Below are 20,577 nucleotides of genomic sequence, written 5' to 3'. Positions count from 1 at the left end.
GAATAATCTTTTTAAAAGCTTTTAAAAGCAACACAGACCAAGGCCACCATCGATGAAATCAAATCAATCCCATTTCTCTGTCATTTTGGAAGATACCTGGGTGACTCCTAGAGAGGTTTGTAGAGCACAGGTCCTGGGCTTTATGGAAAGTTCCTTAAAATGTGTTAATTAGAAATCAAATGCAGTGTGTTTATTAGCTGCAAAGCTTTCTGAATGGAGCAGATTCTGAAGACGGGCTATGATTCTATGAAGCAGAGCAGAGTTAACAGGGGACACCCCAGGGCTGAGAATTCCATACCATTCACCATCCCAAGGTAGAAGACCGCGTTCACCAGCACGCCTCCTTTCCGGAAGTGGTCACTCATGTGCTCCAACCAGTTGGCGTCCAAACTGCTCACTGTCTGACCATTCTTGGAGACCCGGAGAGGAATGGTCACAGGATAGTACTGCCGACACTTCTGCTGGCTCTTCGGTTTATTGAACAGGGCAAAGATCTCCATTTCTGATAGTATTTGCAAAGAGAGAAGGGAGAGAAGAAGTCAAATGGTGGTAAAATCTGCTTCATTGGGTCTAGTGGAATTTTTAGAAGCCTGAAGAAATGAAAGAAAAAGTAGGATCTGTTAGGCTGTACTACCAGTACTGTCTTATGATAATGCCATGTGTGTCAGAGTACAACTGTGCTCTGTAAAAACCAAAAAAAGGAGAAAAATGATAATGTCATGTGTGTCAGAGTACAACTGGGCTCCATAGGGGGTATTAATAGCTGATTTTTTGGAGGCAAATTGCCAGGTCTTTCTTCTGAGGCACCTCGAGTGGACTTGAACCTCTAACCTTTTGGTTGACAGCCAAGCACATTAACAGTTTGCACCACCCAGGGACTCTCAGTTGCAGTACTGACAAAGAATAAAAACCCCATTCCAAGCAGTGAATTGAGGCTGCCTGAAAAGGTTGAGCTTCAGGTGGGGGGCGCAGGTTTTAAATCTGGAATATAATGAACAGCTGCTCTCTGGGATTAATTTATACAGTTAGGTGCTTGAGAAAAGAGCATAGTAGACATAGCTAGAAATTCAAATAAAGATGTGTATTGGAAGTAAAAACAAACATATTTGGACAAAAGCTGGTCTTTGGAAAAACAAAGTAAATGCACAGAGGCACATAAAAACAAAAATACGATTCTAATTCCAGGAAGTTTTACACCCCTCAATTCACTATTTATAAACTGCAGTGGTGTTTCCTGGGGCCGAACCCATAATACTTAATCAAGTACATCAAAAATACATCATTGATAAGTAAAAATAAATACATTCCCGTAAATGAGGGTTCCTGCCTGGAGTGGCAGGTCAGCTTGAGCGGCGGGGACTGGGAGGGAGGCGCCAAGCTTTCTGTTACTTCATTTATAACTCAGTTCTTCAGAAATCAATAATCCCTCCCACCTGACAGCTGTTCTGTGCCTGATGGACGTGCTGCCGGGCATGAGTTAGCAATATTAGCCTCCAGGAGCAAATACCTGAAATTCCAATCTAAGTCTGAAGGTCTATTTTTGTATTACTCATTTAGTCAAGCAATCAGCAATGACCCAACTTAAAAAGCTTTGCTTACACAGGCTAGTCAGAAATAGGCTAAAAAAAAAGAAAGTATGTTTGCATGATAAGAAAATCCCCACCTTTCATTGAAAGAAAAATGTGAAAGGTCATAAAGAATGGTTGACATTAGCAAAAAAGACAAAGTATGTTCATGTCCCCAGTACAAAACACTAACCCTGGCCCACATTTGGGGGACACTGTTTTCCAAATTATAGTTATCTCATAATACGTGCGGTATCCAAGTATTCAGTGAATTATTGTCATTTTTTTATTTTTTTAAGTTGACTCACTTTCTTTGAGGAGCTCTGGTAGCATAGTGCCTAAGGCACTTGACTGCTAACCAGAAGGCTGGCTTTCAAACCCACCAGCCACTCTGCAGAAGGAAGGTTGGGCAATCTACTTCTGTAGTGATACTGCCTCAGAAACCCAAGGAAGGGTCACTATGAGTCGGGGCCGACTCGACGGCATACAACAACAACAACACTTTCTTTGACACAAATGCATTTAAAAAGGAAACACTGTGTTATGATCAAAAAGGGAAGCCACTACTATTACTATAAATAGGAGGTGACAATAAAGCACATTAATACCAAACATGTTCATCCACTTACCATCTACAATCATCACAGAGGTGCCATATTCTGGGATAAAGGAAGTCTTTTCACAGGCCCATCTGAACAAACATCATCTGAGCATTCTCTGGGAATCAATGCTGGGCCATAGGATTTGGTCATTAGCAACAGTCAGACTAATAGGTAAGCCATTTCAAGCTATCTGTCTAATAGAACCAATTTGGAAGGGATAGGGCCCATTTTCAACAACACCATTTTGTGACTTTGAAATATAAAGCTTAGAATGGAGTTGTGTAAAGAAAGGTCTATACTGAAGGGGAATCAAGCACAGCACTAGATCTGGGGCCAGGGAGCAGAAAGTAAACTAGATGATCAGGTGTATTCCAGTCCTGGGTGCCAAGTGTTCAAATAAAAGCTATAGCTACTAAGGGCAAGAGGATAAACAATGCTTTAGCGAGTCATTGCCTAAGTGAGTCACTGACTCCATTTAGATGCCTTCAAAAGTAGACCCTGTAAGGTTTTGGGTGCAAAAGTTTATTGGGGAAGTGATTCCAGGAAACAGAGAGAAGTGAATTACGGAAGAGAGGCAAGCCAATGAAGGCAAGGCAACTGGTGTCAGTTCCACTGGGGCTCCTTGGAGAGACAGTGTAGAACACGCCTCAGACTGTCCTACCAAGGGGCAAGGAAGCTAGGGCATTTATCTACTAACTCTAAGCTCATGGGTTAACTCCTTGGGCATTAATTTCCTAGGACATCTGGCTTGCTCTATTGGCAATGGCCAGAACTGCTTGCAGGTGACCTCAAGTGGGTTAGGGCACCAATCACTATAGTCTGCCCAAATACATAAGAAAAAAAAAAAAAAAAAACCAGCGTTTGCATAGGAGACCCACCCGTTGCTATCTAATCGATTCTGACTCACAGCAACCCTCACTGGGTTTCCAAGGCTATAAATCTTTATGGAAGCAGATTGTCTCATCTTTCTCCTGTGGAGTGGCTGGTGGGTTCCAATTGCTGACTTTTTGGTTAGCAGCGAATGCCTTAACCACAGCGCCACCAGAGCTCCTTGACTGGGAGCAGTGAGTAGGAAATATGGAAAGGGTAAGAGTTAAAAAATAAATGGCATTTAATCACACAGAATGAACCCCTGCTCATATGACAAGTCAAAAACATAACTTTCCCAAATGCACAATGAAATAGAAAAAGGGGAAGGGCCGAAAGGAGAATCAAGAATGCTGGGGGTGGGGTGGAGGGAAGACAGAGACTCAGACAAGGTAGACAGTGTTGACAGTGGACACAGCTTTCCCGGCTGGATCCTTCCCAGGACAGAGGACAGAAGCCAGAGACAGAAATAAATTTTTCAGGAAGGAAAAGGAAATGTTGTTGGAATTAAGAGCCTCAAAAGCATTTGTAGCAATGAAATATTGGGAGAATCTTGATTTCAGATATGTAACCCTTTAGTAAACTCCTCTGTCCCATGTTTCCTTGGCCACACTTCTTTCTCTACTCCCATGGAAACCAGCCAAGAGAAACTGTCCAAAAATGATGCCCTTTGATGTTTTAATACTCTAGTTCTCCAACAGACAGCTTCACATGAGCACACATGAGCAGGCATCAGAGACTCCAAAAAGAAGCCCTTGAGTTTGTTTAAATTTCCTCAGCTGCTCTGTGACTCTGCCATGACCCTAACTGGAAGATTTTTCCAGACACGGGACAGAAAGTCCCAAAGGAGGGGGAACGGCATTGTTTCGGAGCATGCTCTAAGAAGGGCAGAAGAACTGGACAGCTGAGCACCCAAGGCACATCAAGCCTGTCTTGTCTTTCTTCCTGTCCCTTCCTGTCTTGTTATCTGTTATTTCTCCCTGCACAGGGTCTTGCCTTGCTTCATGTGGAGACCTGTTGTTGTTGGGTGTCGTTGAGTTAATTTTTGACTCACAATGACCCCATGTGACAGATTAGAACTGCCCCATAGGGTTTTCTTAGCTGTGATCCTTATGGGAGCAGATAGCCAGGTCTTTCTCTGGACAGCTGCTGGGTGGGTTCAAACTGCCAGCCTTTCAGTTAGCAGGTGAGTACTTAACCATTGAACCACCAGGGTTCAATGTAGGTGTAGTGCAGTGTAGGTGCTGCATATATATTTGCCAGATTAACCTAAACCAGACAAGTGCAGGAAGCTAGAGGAGGAAGAGGGGCATGTAGCCTAAGACTGGGGGTTGCTGGGTGTGCTGCGTGCCTGATAGCCTGGTCTGCTCATCCTGATCTTGTTCAACTACATGGAGTGGGGAGCAGAGAAGCAGATGCCTAGCAGTACTGCCTGTGTGCAGGAGTAGGAATTTAGGCACAGGATGAAGTCTGCAGTCTATCCACAGGTATGGTCCCAAAAAGCCCATGACTTGCAGGTGAGCAAGGGGTCTGGCTGTGTTCTGGTGTTCAAGAAGACCACAGGTCTCAAGAGAAGTGAGAGCTCGCAGTCTGCCTTAAACCTTAGGGCTCGAAAAGCAACGTGGTAGAAAGAGGAGGCTGGTAAGAATGTGTCTGGAAGGAGTAAGTGGAAGTCACATTTGTGCGGCAGCCTGGGTTGGGTGGAGAGTGAGGTCGGCTGAGGTTACTGGGAAGGGGGAGCTAAAAGACAAAATGTTTGCCATCGGGGAGGCAGGGCTTCAGGCACTGCAATGGGAAGAGAGGGCAGAGGGGCCTCAGCTGCCCTGTCCAGATTCCTGAGTCCAGAGGAAGCCTGTTTGTGGCTCTGGTTGTCCCAGGGTACAAAGAGGACCTTTGCATGACAGGGCTGCAGGGAAAGGCAGAGGTGTGGAAACACCTTGTGCACAGCAATGCCTGGGAGGCTGTTGTTCAGGATGAGAGCACACGTGCCATGCTTACAATGGTCTTTCACCTTCATCATCTTGTGTGACCCTCTGACGCCATGGGAGGGGACTGCATTGGTTCCATGCCCAGAGTGGTGAGTGGATCCCCCAGAAATCATAAGGCTGTAAATGGCAGAGCCAAGAGTCTTTCAAACTCCAAACTCCGGGCTGTTTCCCAAATCTAACAAGAGGCTAATCTCATCAGGACATAGAAAGCAGGAGCTGATGATGACAGGTGGGAGTTCAATAGCTGTTTGCTAATGGACTCCATGATGGGCCAGGAAAATGGTGGCAGGTGGCAGATCTGGGACGGGCTGGAACCATGGGGTAGAACTATCTTGAGGGAGGAAGGGGTGTGGATATTGCTTGAGAGTTAGGGAAGGAGGCCAAGCATCTGAAAAGCTAGACTCAGGAGGGCACTACTCTCTCTCTCTCCCCGTGAGTTTTAGATGTTCACAATGAGCTGGCTGCCAAGGAAGTCTACTGAATCAAATCCCCTCAGACAGAAAAACAATTGAGATCACTGGTGAAGGTTTCTGGCTGGCATTTCTAAGCATTTTAAGTGAATAGGAACAGAGTAGGAAAGACAGTATTTGGAAGGGTTTTTACTACTATTTTGGTGATGTTGTTGTTGTTGTTGTTATGTGCCGTCGAGTCGGCCCCGACTCATAGCGACCCCTCCTTGGGTTTCCGAGGCAGTATCACTACGGAAGTAGGATTGCCCAACCTTCCTTCCGAGGAGTGGCTGGTGGGTTTGAACCGCCAGCCTTCTGGTTAGCAGTCAAGTGCTTTAGCCACTATGCTACCAGAGCTCCTATTTTGGTGATAGGAGAACAAATTTGAATTTGTGTGAACCTGTCTGGTCTTCTTTCTCTGTCCACATTGTAGCCACAGAGATGTTGAGGGAAGGACAAGACTGGGATTCTGAAGGCCATGGGAGAAGGGATGGGTGAACATCACGAGGGACACTTTTCTTTTACCCTGCACTAATATCCCTCCCCAAAACTCCCCAAAACTATGAACAACTTTATGGAAAATGAATTTGCTCTGTAAACTTTCACCCAAATCACAATAAAAATTAAAAATAAATAAATAAAAACCCCAAAACAGCTGCTATAAAGTAGCCAATCATAGTGACCCCATGTGTGTCAGAGTGGAACAGTTTGCCATAGGGTTTTCAATGACTGGTTTTTCAGGAGCAGATCACCAGAACTTTCTTCTGAGGCACCTCTGGGTAAACTCTTTTGGTTAGTAGCTAAGCATGGTGACCATTTGCACCCAGAGACTCCAGCCTTCCCCAACCTATTTACTACAAATGAAACAAACATGCTACCCAAAGGCAGGAATGCATCCGGGAAAGCAGCACCAGGGGCTGGCTTATGTTTCTGAGCAGATCTGCTAAGGCCTGGGAATGATGAGAAGGAGACAGCTAGGCTCCTGTTCACAGTAGGTGAGGACAAGCATGAGGAGGGAGGCGTGGCCTAGAGCAAGGCAAGGGGCTGTCTCTTCACACAGGTGATCTCTTTTACCACACGGACATCAAACAAACAGGAAATTCCCCTGGACAGGACATAAAAGTCAACGAGCGGGAGCACCCTGATAGGCCTCCCCGGGTACCTGCAGGGGCAAAAGAGGATATAACCACAGGTCCTGAGTGGAGTAGGAGGGGCAGCCTGTCGCCTATTTCCGGGTGGAGAGTTTGCTGGAAAGCTCTGTCTGAGCAGTCACTGACTAGACTCCACTCCCCCAGGCCTCCTAGAAAGGAAATAAATTAAATGAGAAGGAGGGGGAATGAGGGAATCTCCCTCTGGATTTTTTTTAATTGTCTTGCTGTGATTGCCTATTTAAGCCCACCTGGCAGAAAGAGGAGTAAAAACACTTCAACCTCCTTAGGGGGCCCTGAGAGAAAGGCAAGCTGAAAGCTGAGCTAGCAGCAGGGAGGGGAAGCGCTGTGTGTGTGTGTGTGTGTGTGTGTGTGTGTGTGTGTGTGTGGTGGTAGTGGTGGTGGTGATAGTGAGAGGACTTCGCAGAGAAGGAAATGACCAGACTTCTAGGAAAAAGACCAGCCCATGACCAATGGGGACTGAGTCCCTGGATGTCCAGCCTTCAGGGAGGCTGAATGCTCCCAAGAGGAAATAATAATTTAACTCTATGAGGGCTTGGTAAGTGACTTTCCTTATCTGTGAAATGGACACAATAATAGCATCTGTTGTAAAGCTATTGTGAAGAGTAACTGAGATGACACAGAGGAAGGATTTAAAATAATACACGCAGATGGTATTATGAACTGTGCTCCCTAAAATGGGTTGGGACCCTGTCCCCTACACCTGTGGATGCAAGCCCATTTTGGAATAGGGTTTTTCTTTGTTATTTTCATTAGGCTATATCAGTATAAGAGTGTCCTAAACACAATCACTTCTGACTTATACAAAAGAGCAGATTAAACACAGAGGCACACAAACCCAGGGGGTGGGGTGGGAGAGAGATAGAAAACACAGATATATCTATAAGCCCAGGAACTCCAAGATTGCCAGCTATTAGAAATTGAAATAAACAAAGAAGGACCCTTATAGCCACATCCTGAATTTGAACTTTTAGCCTCCTGAGCTATGAGAAAACAAATTTCTGTTCCTGAACACCACCTACTTGCGGTATTTCTGTTACAGCAGCCCTAGATAACTAAAACAGCTGGTTATCATCCTAATTATAATCTGTCCATCTCTGACAAGGCCATGCACCACATGTGGATTACCCAATAAGCAGCATAAGCAAGGGCTTACTTGTGCTTACCTACTAATCTGTAAGTGAACAATTTCACAGGGGTTTCACCCATGAAAAACATGTGAAACTTTTCACTAACAGGTTAGTAACGAAGTTTAAACTGTGTTCACCTTGCTTATTGGGTAATCTGACACTTTCATGCACCCAGTAGTAACTGGTGAGTCTTGATTAGCACATGAAAAAATCCAAAGTCTCCTTTATTCCATAAAATGAGGAATAAAGGACAACAGTAAGCTGCCTAAACTTCAGAGAGACCTGTGATTTCCTGAGCAAAGAGAGAAGGGCTAACCTTGTGTGTAACAACAGACACACAGATGCCTATTTTATGAGATGAGGAGCAATAATATGCCCTTCCTGGCTACGACAATAGTAGAAAGTTCCAACAATGGTTGGGTTGATCACCTCCAGAAACATACACATTAACCTGCTACTCACCCAGCAGGATCCAGCTCTCTGGTAGAGAACAGGGACTTGAGGAAATGGGACACAGAACAAGACACCTGTGGTGTTGGAAAGGTCCACTGTAGAAGGGTTCTATGCACTCAGCAATAAGGAAGTCTCTGGGCAGCAGAGGGTACTGGGCACCCAGTGAGGGTCCCAAGCCAAGCCTTCCCAGTTGATCCTCTCTGGTTCAACCACAGAAGGCAGAAAGTCTGGGAGGACTTTTGGTGAAAGGTGGATTCTGGAACACAGAGACTATCAGAAAACTCCCGAGTGGAATCTCAGTATTAACTGCCTGCTTTCCCAAAGCCAGAGTTCCAAGAAGAGGTGAAGGCCAACGGTCATGGCTACTGAGCCTACACCTCAATAAAAGCAGTTCACACTTTTGTGTCCAGCAGTGCTGAGTGCTTTGAGTGTACATCTCACTTAATCTTTCAATGAGAAATGATTGCTCTATCTCTATTTTACAGGGTAAGAAACTGAGTCACTGAAAGGTAAGTATTTTGCCCAAGACTGCTAGTGAGAAGGTGGCAGACTGGAGTGTGAACCTGAGTCTGAGTTTTTAGATGTGCTACTTGGTTCTCCACAACTTCTGACCAGTGTAGCCTGAACCCTTACCCTCCCAAGGTCCTAGATTGCAGAGAAGGGCTCCAAGGAGGCTGTCTTCTGTCTCAGGATATGGAATGCACACATCCAGCTACACAGCAGTGAGAAGACGAAGGTTTCCAAATAAGACTTAGACAATTATTAGGAGGCACACACAGTCTAAATGTGCTCTCCTGTGGACTACTCTGTGGTACTAAGCAGAATTTTTATTTTAAACATTGGCTCGTCATGCCAATAAAGAGCTCTATGTCAACACATATTTAGGAAGGACCAAGGCCTTCAATGAACTATTAAAAAAAAAAAAAAAAAAACTCACCAAACTCACTGCCATTGAGCCGATTCTGGCTCATAACAATCCCCACTAGGTTTCCAAGGCTATAAATATTTATGGAAGCAGACTATCCCATCTTTCTTCCATGGAGCTGCTGGTGTGTTTGAACCACCAACATTTTGGTCAGCAGCCAAATGCCTTAACCATTATGCCACCAGAGCACCTTCAATGAACAACAGTACTAATTCCAGAACTGAAGCAGCTCTAACCTCTCCCTTTAAATCAATTCTGCAAATAAGACCCCATAATGAACCATTCTATGATTTTCTTCTCAGGAAATGCTGTTGTTAGTTGCCATCAAGTTGATTCAGACTCACAGTGCCCCTCTGTGAGAAGAGCAGAACTAATAGTCTAGCACTTAACCATTTGTGCCACCCAGGGATTCTTCTCAGGAACTACTGATGATGAAACAATTTCATCTTCTTTTCTATACTTGACATATAATCTGTACTTCATCATTTGTAGGAGGCTAATTTCAAGAATTAGTAATAATAATCATAACTAGCCAGGGAGATGATCCACAAAGACCTAATCTGGAAGGCCTACTGTTAGTCTTAATACTTGTTCACCTTCGAAAGTCTAGAAGAGGCCATGGAGCTAATATTAGTACCTGGTTCTTAGGAAATGGCCAGACTCTAGATTTTCTGGAGAAAGAAGGGAAAAGGGTAATACAGGGAAATGAAGAGACAATTAACTCCCCATAACCTTCATAAATTTTATTAATCTACAAAAAACAAAGTAAAGAGATGAGCAGCGATAGTGGTTAAGCCTTCTTTGGTTGATGTGTTGGATCTGCCAATCTCTAGCCTGGGCATGAATCTAGGAAAATTAGAAGTTGTCAAAAATGAAATGGAATGGAACACATAATGATTGACCTCGATAAATCTTTTTAATCTAGGAAAAACAAAGTAGAGAGATTAGCTGGGATAGTGGTTACGCCTTCTTGGGTTCAGGTGTTGGATTTGCCAATCTCTAGCCTGGGCATGAATGTAGGAAAATTGGAAGTTTTCAAAAATGAAATGAAATGGAACTCATAAAGATTGATATCCAAGGCATTAGTGAGCTGAAATGGATTGGTTTTGGCCACTCTGAATTAGACAACCATATGATCTACCATGCTGGGAATGGCAAGTTGAAGAGGAATGGTGTGGCATTCATCGTCACAAAGAATGTTTCAAGTCTATCCTGAAGTACAGTGCTGTCAGTGACAGGATAGTAGCCATACACCTATAAGGAAGGGCAGTTAATACTATTATTCAAATTTGTGCACCAACCACCAAAGCCAAAGACAAGGAAATTGAAGATTTTCACCAACTTCTGCAGTCTAAAATTAACTGAACATGTAATCAAGATGTGCTGATTATCACTGGTGATTGGAATGCAAAAGTTGGAAACAAGAATCACTGGTAGTTGGAAAATTTGGCCTGGGTAATAGAAATAATGCTGGACATTGCATGATAGAATTTTGCAAGACCAACGACTTATTCATTGCAAATACCTTTTTTCAACAACACAAATGACAACTATATACATGGACATCACTGGATGGAGTACACAGGAATCAGATTGACTACATCTGTGATAAGAGGTGATGGAGAAGCTCAATATCATCAGCCAAAACAAGGCCAGGAACTGATTGGGGAAAAGACCATCAACTGCTCATATGCAAGTTCAACCCGAAGTTGAAAACAATTAAAACAAGTGCATGAGAGCCAAAATATGACCTTGAATATATCCCTCCTGAATTTATAAATCATCTAAAGAATAGATTTGATGCACTGAACACCAATGACTGAAAACCAGAGGAATTGTGGGATGACATCAAGAACATCATCCATGAAGAAAGCAAAACGTCATTAAAAAGAAAAGAAAGGAAGAAAAGACCAAAATGGAGGTCAGAAGAGACTCTGAAACTTGCCCTTCAGTGGAGAGTAGCTAAAGCAAATGGAAGAAATACAAGATAAAAGAGCTGAACAGAAGATTTCAAAGAGCAGCTTGAGCAGACAAAGCCAATTACTATAATGAAATGTGCAAAGTTAGAAAATCTGGAGTTAGAAAACCAAAAGACAAGCTTGGCATTTCTCAAGCTGAAAGAACTGAATAAAAAATTTAAGCCACTAGTTGCAATATTGAAAGATTCTATGACTCAATGGCACATAACAACAAGGGGCAAAATTCTGAATGATGCAGGAAACATCAAAAGAAGGTGGAAGGAATACACAGAGTCACTGTACCAAAAAGAATTTGTTGATGTTCGTCCATTTCAGGAAGTGGTATATTATCAAGAACCAATGATACCGAAGGAAGAAGTTGAAACTGCACTGAAGGAAGTGGTGAAAAACAAGGCTTCAGGAATTTATGGAACACCCACTGAGATGTTTCAACAAATGGATGCCCCACTGGAGGCACTCACTTGGTTATGCCAAGAGATTTGGAAGACAGCTACCTGGCCAACTGACTGGAAGAGATCCATATTTGTACCCATTCCAAAGAAAGGTTATCCCACAGAATATGGAAATTATCAAACAATATCATTAATATTGCATGCAAGTAAAATCTTACTGAAGATAATTAAAAAAACAGTTGCAGCAGTATACTGACAGAGAACTTCCAGAAATGCAAGCTGGATTCAGAAGAGGACATGGAATGAGGGCTATCATTGCTGATGTCAGATGGATCTTAGCTAAAAGCAAAGAATACCAGAAAGATGTTTACTTGTGTTTTATTTTATTGACTATGCAAAAGCTTTCGATTGTGTGGATCATGACAAATTATGGATAACATTGAGAAGAATGGGAAATTCAGAACACTTAATTGTATTTATGAGGAACCTGTACATAGACAAGGAGGCTGTTGTTCGAACAGAACAAGGGGACACTGCATGGTTTAAAATCAAGAAAGGAATGCATCAGGGTTGTATCCTTTCACCATACTTATTTAATCTGTACACTGAGCAAATAATCCAAGAAGCTGGACTATATGAAGAAGAACATGGCATCAGGATTGGAGGGAGACTCATTAACAACCTGTGATATGCTGACAACACAATTTTGCTTGCTGAAAGTGAGGATGACTTGAAGCACTTACTGATGAAGACTGAAGACTACCATCTGCAGTATGGATTACAACTCAATATAAAGAAAACAAAAATCATCATAACTGGACCAATAAGCAGCATCATTATAAACAGAGAAAAGATTGAAGTTGTCAAGTCTTTCATTTTATTTGGATCCACTGTTAACACCCATGGAAACAGCAGTGAAGAAATCAAACAATGTATTTCCTTGGGCAAATCTGCTGCAAAGAACTTCTTTAAAGTGTTAAGAAGCAAAGATGTCACTTTGAGGGGTAAGGTACACCTGATCCAAGCCATAATATTTTCATTTGCTTATATGCATGGGGAAGGTGAACAAATGAATAAAGAAAACCGAAGAAGAATCAATGCCTTTGAATTGTGGTATTGGTGAAGAATATTGAATATACCGTGGATTGCCAGAAGAATAAACAAAAATCTGTCTTGCAAGAAGTACAGCCAGAATGCTCCTTAGAAGTGAGGATGGTAAGACTTCGTACCACACACTTTGGACATGTTATCAGGAGGCACCAGTCTCTACAGGGTAAAGTAGAGAGGGTCAGTTAAAAAGAGGAGGACTCTCAATGAGATGTATTGACACAGTGGCTGTAAAAATGTGATCAAACATAGCAATGATTGGGAAGATGGTACAAGATCAGGCTGTATTTTGCTCTATGTTGTTCTCGTAGGTCACTAAGAGTTGAAACAAACTTGATGGCACCTAACAACAAAAACAAATTGTGAGAGAATAAATTTCTGTTTATTAAAGCCATCCACTTGTGGTATTTCTGTTATAGCAGCACTAGAGAACTAAGACAATGTCATAGGGTTATAGGGAGAATTGAAAGAGATCGGTCATGTTGAAATCCTTACTAGCACAGGCCCTCGTACACAGGATGGGCTAATAAATGTTGGCTATTATTATTGTTGTTGTTGTTGTATTGTTATCTGAAATTCCCAACCTGTAATGCATGCTCTAATGGCCATTACAACAGGAATAAGAGGGCTCAAATACCAGACATCTCTCCTTGCCAACTATATAAACTCCCTGAAATCGAATTGTTTACATCACCAGTTTTCTGCACAATTTGTCCTCAGCTGGCTTACCTTATTTCTTGCTTTAGGCAGATATTCGAAATGAGCTAATCAAAATGGATGCCCCTCCTGCATTGGTGCCATGCACAATGGCACTTCCAGAGTCAGAGCAGAGCAATTTAAAGGCATTGTAAGAGCAGGAGGTACAAAGTCACTCACATTCTAGAACCCACTTCAAACATGTTTGGGAGCAACTACAAGTCAGTCTCACATGGCTACACTCTCCCCACAAGTCATAACTTCAGTAAGTTCACAGTGGAGCAGCCCAGACACCTGCTTCATAATGTTTCTCCTGTTTGATGGGCTGTGTCTCTAATTTGACTCCAATTCAACTTCTTGGGAAATGCCATGGGAATTACTAAAAAAGTGTATTGTTGTTATTAGCTGTTGAACAGTCAGCCCCTCATGCACAATGGAAAAAACTGCTGCCCCATTCCGTGCCATCCCCATGGTCGTGAACTGGAATGTTGTGATCCATAGGGTTTTCACGGGCTGATTTTTGGAAGTAGACTACTAGGCCTTTCTTTCTTGTATTTAGTCTGAAAGCTTTACTGAAACATATTCAGCATCATAGCAACATGCAGACCTCCAATGAGAGAATGGTGATGGCTATGCATGAGGTTCACTGGCCGAGAATCAACCCCAGGTCTCCCACCTTAGAAGTCTACCAATGAACCTCTGATTCCTCACGAAAAACAGTTAGTCTCCCTTTAAGTGGGTCAAAAGTCCTAGCACGGTCATACTTACTTCCCAAGAGTGCCTCTTCAGGCCCTTCCAACGAGTCACCATCCCGTCCATCCAGTGTCTTACTCATCCGCTGTGATAACAACTCTCCACCATCGCCCTCTGAGTGTAGGCCGGGCTTCTCAGCCATGAGCACCTGTTCTCTTGGACCAGTGCCAGGCTCTTGGCTTCTGTCTGTCCCTGCCTGTGTGCTGCACACATCCACAGCCCTGGGGTTCTCATTATCCAGCGAGGTGTGATCCCCACACTGGCCTGGCACATTTCTCGAATCTCTTGGATCCTCAGCACTATTGGCAGAAGGCTGGATCAAAGGGCTGCTGCCTGCTGAGTTTGCAGGGGAATGGTACTGGGGTATAACACCAACGAATTTCAGGCCCTGGCTTGCGGCCTCCTGGATCTGTGAGGCAAACAGAATGAAGGCAACAAGTCAATTGGTGTTCTACGATGGGGAAAATGTAAAATGACAAGGTATCTCACTGGAGGCCTTTGGGGGTATATCAGCTTGAACATGAAAAACATTGGGCTGGAGGAGGTACCCTGTCATCAAAGGCAGTGCCTGCACCCCAACCCTGGTTAAGATAGCATGGGGTTTGTCTTTCTTAAACTATGCTGTCTGATGGAAAATAAAGCATTTGTTCATGAGGGGTTGGGATTATTTACTTCTTTTTGAAACACTGCAATAGTCCCTACCAGTTTGTGTGTGTGTGTGTGTGTGTGTGTGTGAGGCTAGAAAAAGGTTCTAAAAGGATGAGGTGGAACTAACAAGAGTTTAAAAGAGGAAGTTCATTTTGGTAGAAGTTCGTTTTTTTTTTTTTCCTTTCTCATGAATCACCTACTTCCTGCCCATCAGGCTACTGTATAAATACAGTTTTCTATATAACCATATACTAACGACCAGATGGCATTGTATGAGCCAGAGAACTTCCTCTTTTAAACAACTGTTTTGGCAAAGAATGGCAGAAGTGAGGAAAAGAACCCGTACAGAAGCAGATGAGCACATTCCCTATAAGAGGGGAAATCTGATCGACTTCTGCTTTCATGGTGCTCGCAGGCCGCAGTTACACCACAGGGACCAAGGACCATGCCCATCCCGCAGGTACTACTCTGGCAAACACTTCACCATCCAAACTGTGGCACATAGCATCTGGTCTAGGTGACTATTCTCAATTCCCTGTTCCTGTAAGAAGGTGGACTTATGCCCTATATGGAGGATGATGGCACTTAAACTCTTCCTCTTTCTAAAAAACACCCCCAGGCAATTAATTTTTATTTTCTTCTTTTTATTTTCAAAATTGTGATTTGGGTGAAATTCATTTTCCATACAGCAGTTCATACACAATATGTTTCATGACACTGACTGCAAACCCCATAATATAATAGCTCTCTTCCCACTTTCTCCCTATGGTTACTTTTTCCTGTGTCCTTTTCTATGCATCCTGCCCTCTGAGCTATCTCCTTGTACTAACACCACCCTTCTGATCTCCCATGGTTGATTGTACCTGTTGGTGTAAATGTTCACCTCATATGCCTGTCTATGTTTGGCTTAGTTTGGCTGGAAGCCACAGGAGTGATTCAATTCCAGGCCTGAAATGTAACCAGGGGCCATAGTCACAGGGGTTTCATCAGGCTCTATCAGACAAGTAAGCCTTGTCTTTTTTATGATTTTGAGTTTTGTTTCACATGTTTCTCCCACTCTATCCACAATATCCTGCACTGATCCCTTGCCTAGTGGTTGACAGTGGTAGCTGGGCACCATCTAGTTTTGGTCTCAGGACCATGTAGGCTGAGGTTCGCATGGTCCACTAGTCCCTTGGATTAATTGTTTCCATGTGTCTTTGGTTTTGTTCATTCTTCTTTGCTACAGATGAGGAGAGACCAATTGTTGCATCTGGATGGCCACTTGCAAGCCTTCAAGATCCCAGTCACTACTCACCAAACTAGGATGTAGAACAATGTTTTTCTGTAGTATGTTATGTCAATTAAACTTGATGTCCCCTGCAACCACGGTCTCAAGTCCAAGGGCCCAACAACTTGCTTCCTCAGGGTGGCTGGCCTGTGGCTAAAAAATTATCATAACTTTGCCCCCTGTTAGCTGTACGTGATAATTAAGGTTATATGTCAACTTGGCTTGGCTTGGTTTTGAGTGGTTGGGCAGCTGGTGGTAGTTATTCCCTATGATGACACTGGCAATCAACTCCACGGTGGAATCTCCTGTGAGCTGATTTAGGGATGTGGTCTGCTTTCCATGTATAAGGAGAAGCTTTGGGAATGGTCTATAGCTTTTTGACATGCTTGAACCCTGCATGTAGCCAAGTCATTGTTCAACAGCCTGCCATACCGTGATGATCTTGAGACTGTTAACGGGACTCGAATCAATGGCCTGCCATATGGTTTGGTAATAGCAAGACTGTGCCATTTTATTTGTTGACCTTGGGCTTGTTAGCCTCAGTGCCATCAGCTGCCTGAGTGAAGAGACACCTCTAGCTTCAGTGGGCTGGGAGCAAGAGGCAGCGCTGAAGCCCATGGTCGAGGGGCTTTTTCACTTAGCCCCTAGATCTAGCACTTTCACTTCAGACTTCCAGCCTCCAAAATGGTAAGAGAATAAACTCCTGTTTGTTCAAGCCATCTCATTTGTCATATTTCTGTTAGAGTGGCACTAGGTAACCAAAACATTCTATTTATATGGACATTCTTTTTTTAAAAATTTTATTGTGATCTGGGTGAAAGTTTACAGAGCAAATTCATCTTCCATACAGCAGTTCACATACACTTTGTCTCATGACATTGACTGTAATCTCCACAATGCAACAGCTCTCCTTCCACTTCCTCCCCATAGCAACCTCTTCCCTGTGACCTTCCCTCCTATGTACTCCTGCCCCCTGAGCTATTTCCCTGTACATACATAGCCCGTCTATTCTCCCATAATTGATCTTTCCAAGGGATGTATCTACCTAATGTAAGTGTTTAGATTATATGCCTGTCTTTTGTTTGGCTGAAAGCCACAGGAGTAGGTTCAATTCCAGACCTGAAAGGCAGCTAGGGGCCACAGTATATGGCCAGGTATATGGACCTTCTTATAGCACATACAAATACATATGTAGAAATATCATCTGCCAAACTTATATATGGTCATGGGCATATTCCCTTTTGCCAAGACATACCTGTTCATTTGGCCAGGCAATTAATTTTTATAATGCTAAGTTGGAAAGACAACTTGGAAGTAAAAGCCTAAGCAAAATCAAAAGCCAGCCAAAACTAGAAGATGGATTTTAGGGAGTTTCCAGGTAAGGGCCCTCAAATCACTTTGTAAATAAATAAGAAGGTGGGGACCTCAGAGCTCTACAAGTCTTAGTCTCCAACCTTTGAGTGGATGACCTCAGAAGAACATGAAGCATCTCCAATGATCATCTACTGTCATTTGAGATTTAGTAAGAAATAACAGCATGGAGCTATTCTCTCTAAAGGAGAAGCAAGTCTTGGCAGCCCTGCTTGATAAATAACCTTAACTTTAAGCAGAAGGTTGTTTGAGTTCCACACTGCACATCTAGAAGCTGATCAAGAGCAGTTACAAATGTACAGTTTCTGCATAGAGTTTAGTCTGTGATAGACATTGCAGTAGCAATAGCAGTAATTACCCTCTATTAGGGATTTATTAAGTGCCAGACACCTTCCTACGTATTTTACAAGTTGTGTCATTTAATCATTCCACAACCCTGCATGGTATCATTATCTCCATTTCAGATGAAGACACTGAGGCCCAGAGACACTAAAATCATAAAATAAGCAGTAAATAGGCAGGGTTCAATACCAGGTCTGGTTTGGGCCAAAGTTCATTATTTTAACCACATAAGCAAGTGGAAACATCTCAAAGCACCAAGTACATACATGTCCATGGGCGTGTCTGTGTCCACAACATGCTCATGGTTAGCTCAATTCACTCTTCAATCATTTTTTTAAAAAGTCATACTTTTCATTTAAAAAATTATACTTTTCACTCATTAATCTGTGATATCGCCCCACTCTTAGAAATTACTTGGAAAGCTTCTAGAAGATGAAATAAGTAGCAAATGTTTTAAAAGGCAAAAGAGCAAGAATCAAATAAGGAAAAGGGTGAGGAGATAATTACATCTAGGTTAAGAGAAGATACTGCATACAAAGCATAGCTTTGAGCTTCCTGGCAACAAAGGCAAAAAAGAGAAATGCAATAGATTGTATAGTCCTTAAATGAAAAGTGGAAACATGCTTACATTAATGAGAGAAAAGAATATCTTCCTAGCACTGAACAAAGCAATTTGTTGTGTGACTCTTAAAAAGACATGGAGCAAAATGTGTCCTTGTTAGTCTTAGAGAAAACAGGGAGACATTTCCTTATGCCATTTATAGTCCTAATCCTTCGTAGAAGGTGAAGGCATTGTGCTAAAGCACAGATATGTGAAGGCCCTTTATGTGGAGCTAAAGTGAAATAATACAGGTAATCTGGCAGATGTGGGCAACTACAGCAGATGGCAGCATTCTAAAATGTGTCAGAGCCTGAGAATGGGCAACTTTTAGTACTATCTCTTCAAGTACCCACTGTAATGGAGGCAGACGGCTTTTTCTCTAGTCTTAAGTGTTGTAACGTAAAGCTGCCAAGGTTGGCAGCCCTAAGAAGGGCTTGAGAAAGTTGGCTTTTCATTTCGTTTTTAAATATGTTATGCAAATTCTCAATGTACCTGTAGTAAACTAAACTAAAACTAAACTTCCACAAATTTCTACATTGAAGAAATAATATCAATATCCAGATGGAGCTGTAACAGGAAAGCAATTAGCTATTTTACCCCAAACTGCAGGCCTGGTTCAGTTTTTGAGCCCCTTAAATTCTAGTCTGGTTGTCTCTCTAACACACAGCAAGTTTGAGTCTTTTGAGTTGCTGTCATGCTCGAGGGACAGGTGTGCTTCAGGCTCTAGTCTTGCACTAGCCCCTGCTACTACCTGTCTTACCACAGAGGAAACAGCTATGACTATTGAAGCATTTTTAGAAACTGGTTCCACTGCTGGCTCAACCACAGGCTTGTCTCAGTTGGAGTCATGACAACATTCAACATGGGTTTGAATGCAGAAAGTTCTGGCTTGCAGCCTCAGATGTGCTGCTTCCTGGCCTAGTGAACCAGAATGGGTTATATAAGCTTTCGGTGACTCAGTTTTCTCATCCATAAAATGGGGGAAATTATACTCCCAGTGCAGTTGCTCTGAAGGTTAGACATTATGTATGGAAAGTGCACCACAGGACCAGGCACAGAGGTCATCATTATTGCTCTAACCTCCCTCTTTATCAGTCCAGGGCTTCAGTGGTCCTGCAGATGAGAAGCACCCAGAGTGGGGAGTGAGGACTCTGGACATAGGCCATGGTCCTAGCCATCTCCTTCTTCATCCTGAACTGAAAAATTGGACAGGCTTTTACATTAATCGCACCTGTGCCCTTCTCCCACAAAAACTGGACAATGATGCTCTTTGCTGTATTTGCTACACTTATGCTCTAGGTCAGTGGGTTTCAAGTGTGGCCCTGGACCAGCAGCATCACCATCACATGGGAACTTGTTAGAAATGCAAATCCTCAAGGCCGGCCCTATGATCTCACAAACATTTATTAAGTCCTCACACTGGTCTAGACCAGCACTGTAATTAGGTGCTGGGAGTACAAAAAAGGAGTCCTGGCCCTCAAGAAGGCTCAGCCAAACATTGTAAACAAACCTTAAAAATAATTGCAAGAACATGAAACTCTTACATTATATCGTTATGTGAAAAAAAAAAAAAAAAAAAAAACAGATTCTAAACTTTATAGATACAGTATGATGATGAATATAATATACACAAAAAATAAAACCATGGAAACAGTCACCAAAATGAAAACAGCAATGCATTTGGGGAGTGAATGTTTTTTCTATTTGTGCTTTTTTTTTTCCAAAATTTATCTGAGTATGCATATTACTTTCATAACTGATGAAAGTAAATATTTAAAAAATGTCTTATAGAGGGTGATATAATGGATGTAAAAGGTGTAATAATGACAGTGAAAAAAGTGATTATTTCTGCTTGAAAGGGAGGTTGAGAAAGGTTCTTCATAGAAGGTCAGAGCTGGAACAAACAAAATAATGTCATAAAACAGGAAGAGATTAGTAGTGTGGCAGAACTGGTGTGTGTGCTGTACCTGAGGTAATGTAAATTCAATTATTATTTTCAAAACACTATACTAGATAAAGCAGCTTTGGTAGCACCGTGCCTAAGGCACTTGACTACTAACCAGAAAGCTGGCAGTTCAAACCCACCAGCCATTCCTCGGAAGGAAGGTTGGGCGATCTACTTCCGTAGTGATACTGCCTCGGAAACCCAAATTGCGTCCGACTTGAGGGGACATAACAACAACAACAACATACTAGATAAAATCCACTTGGGAATCAAATTTGCAAAATGTTTTGAAGGATGACTAGGTGGTTCACCAGGAAAAGAAAGA

General features: G+C 42.6%; 1 protein-coding gene across 1 annotated transcript in view; it reads right to left on the bottom strand.

Moving 5' to 3' along the window:
• The window catches only part of RFTN1 (raftlin, lipid raft linker 1), a 271,732-nt gene that overhangs the window by 91,613 nt on the left and 159,542 nt on the right, over positions 1–20,577 (bottom strand). Inside the window, exons 4-5 of the mRNA XM_007937384.2 lie at positions 14,091–14,484; positions 299–502 (exon numbers count right to left, since the gene is read on the bottom strand). Of these exons, the coding sequence (XP_007935575.1) occupies positions 299–502; positions 14,091–14,484 (598 nt within the window). The remainder of the gene's footprint in view (positions 1–298; positions 503–14,090; positions 14,485–20,577) is intronic.

The sequence above is a fragment of the Orycteropus afer genome, unplaced genomic scaffold (genome assembly GCF_000298275.1).
Source record: "Orycteropus afer afer isolate SDZICR_OR568_19922 unplaced genomic scaffold, OryAfe1.0 scaffold00003, whole genome shotgun sequence".
NCBI classification, from domain to species: domain Eukaryota; kingdom Metazoa; phylum Chordata; class Mammalia; order Tubulidentata; family Orycteropodidae; genus Orycteropus; species Orycteropus afer.
This window is presented reverse-complemented; position numbering and strand designations above follow the sequence as displayed.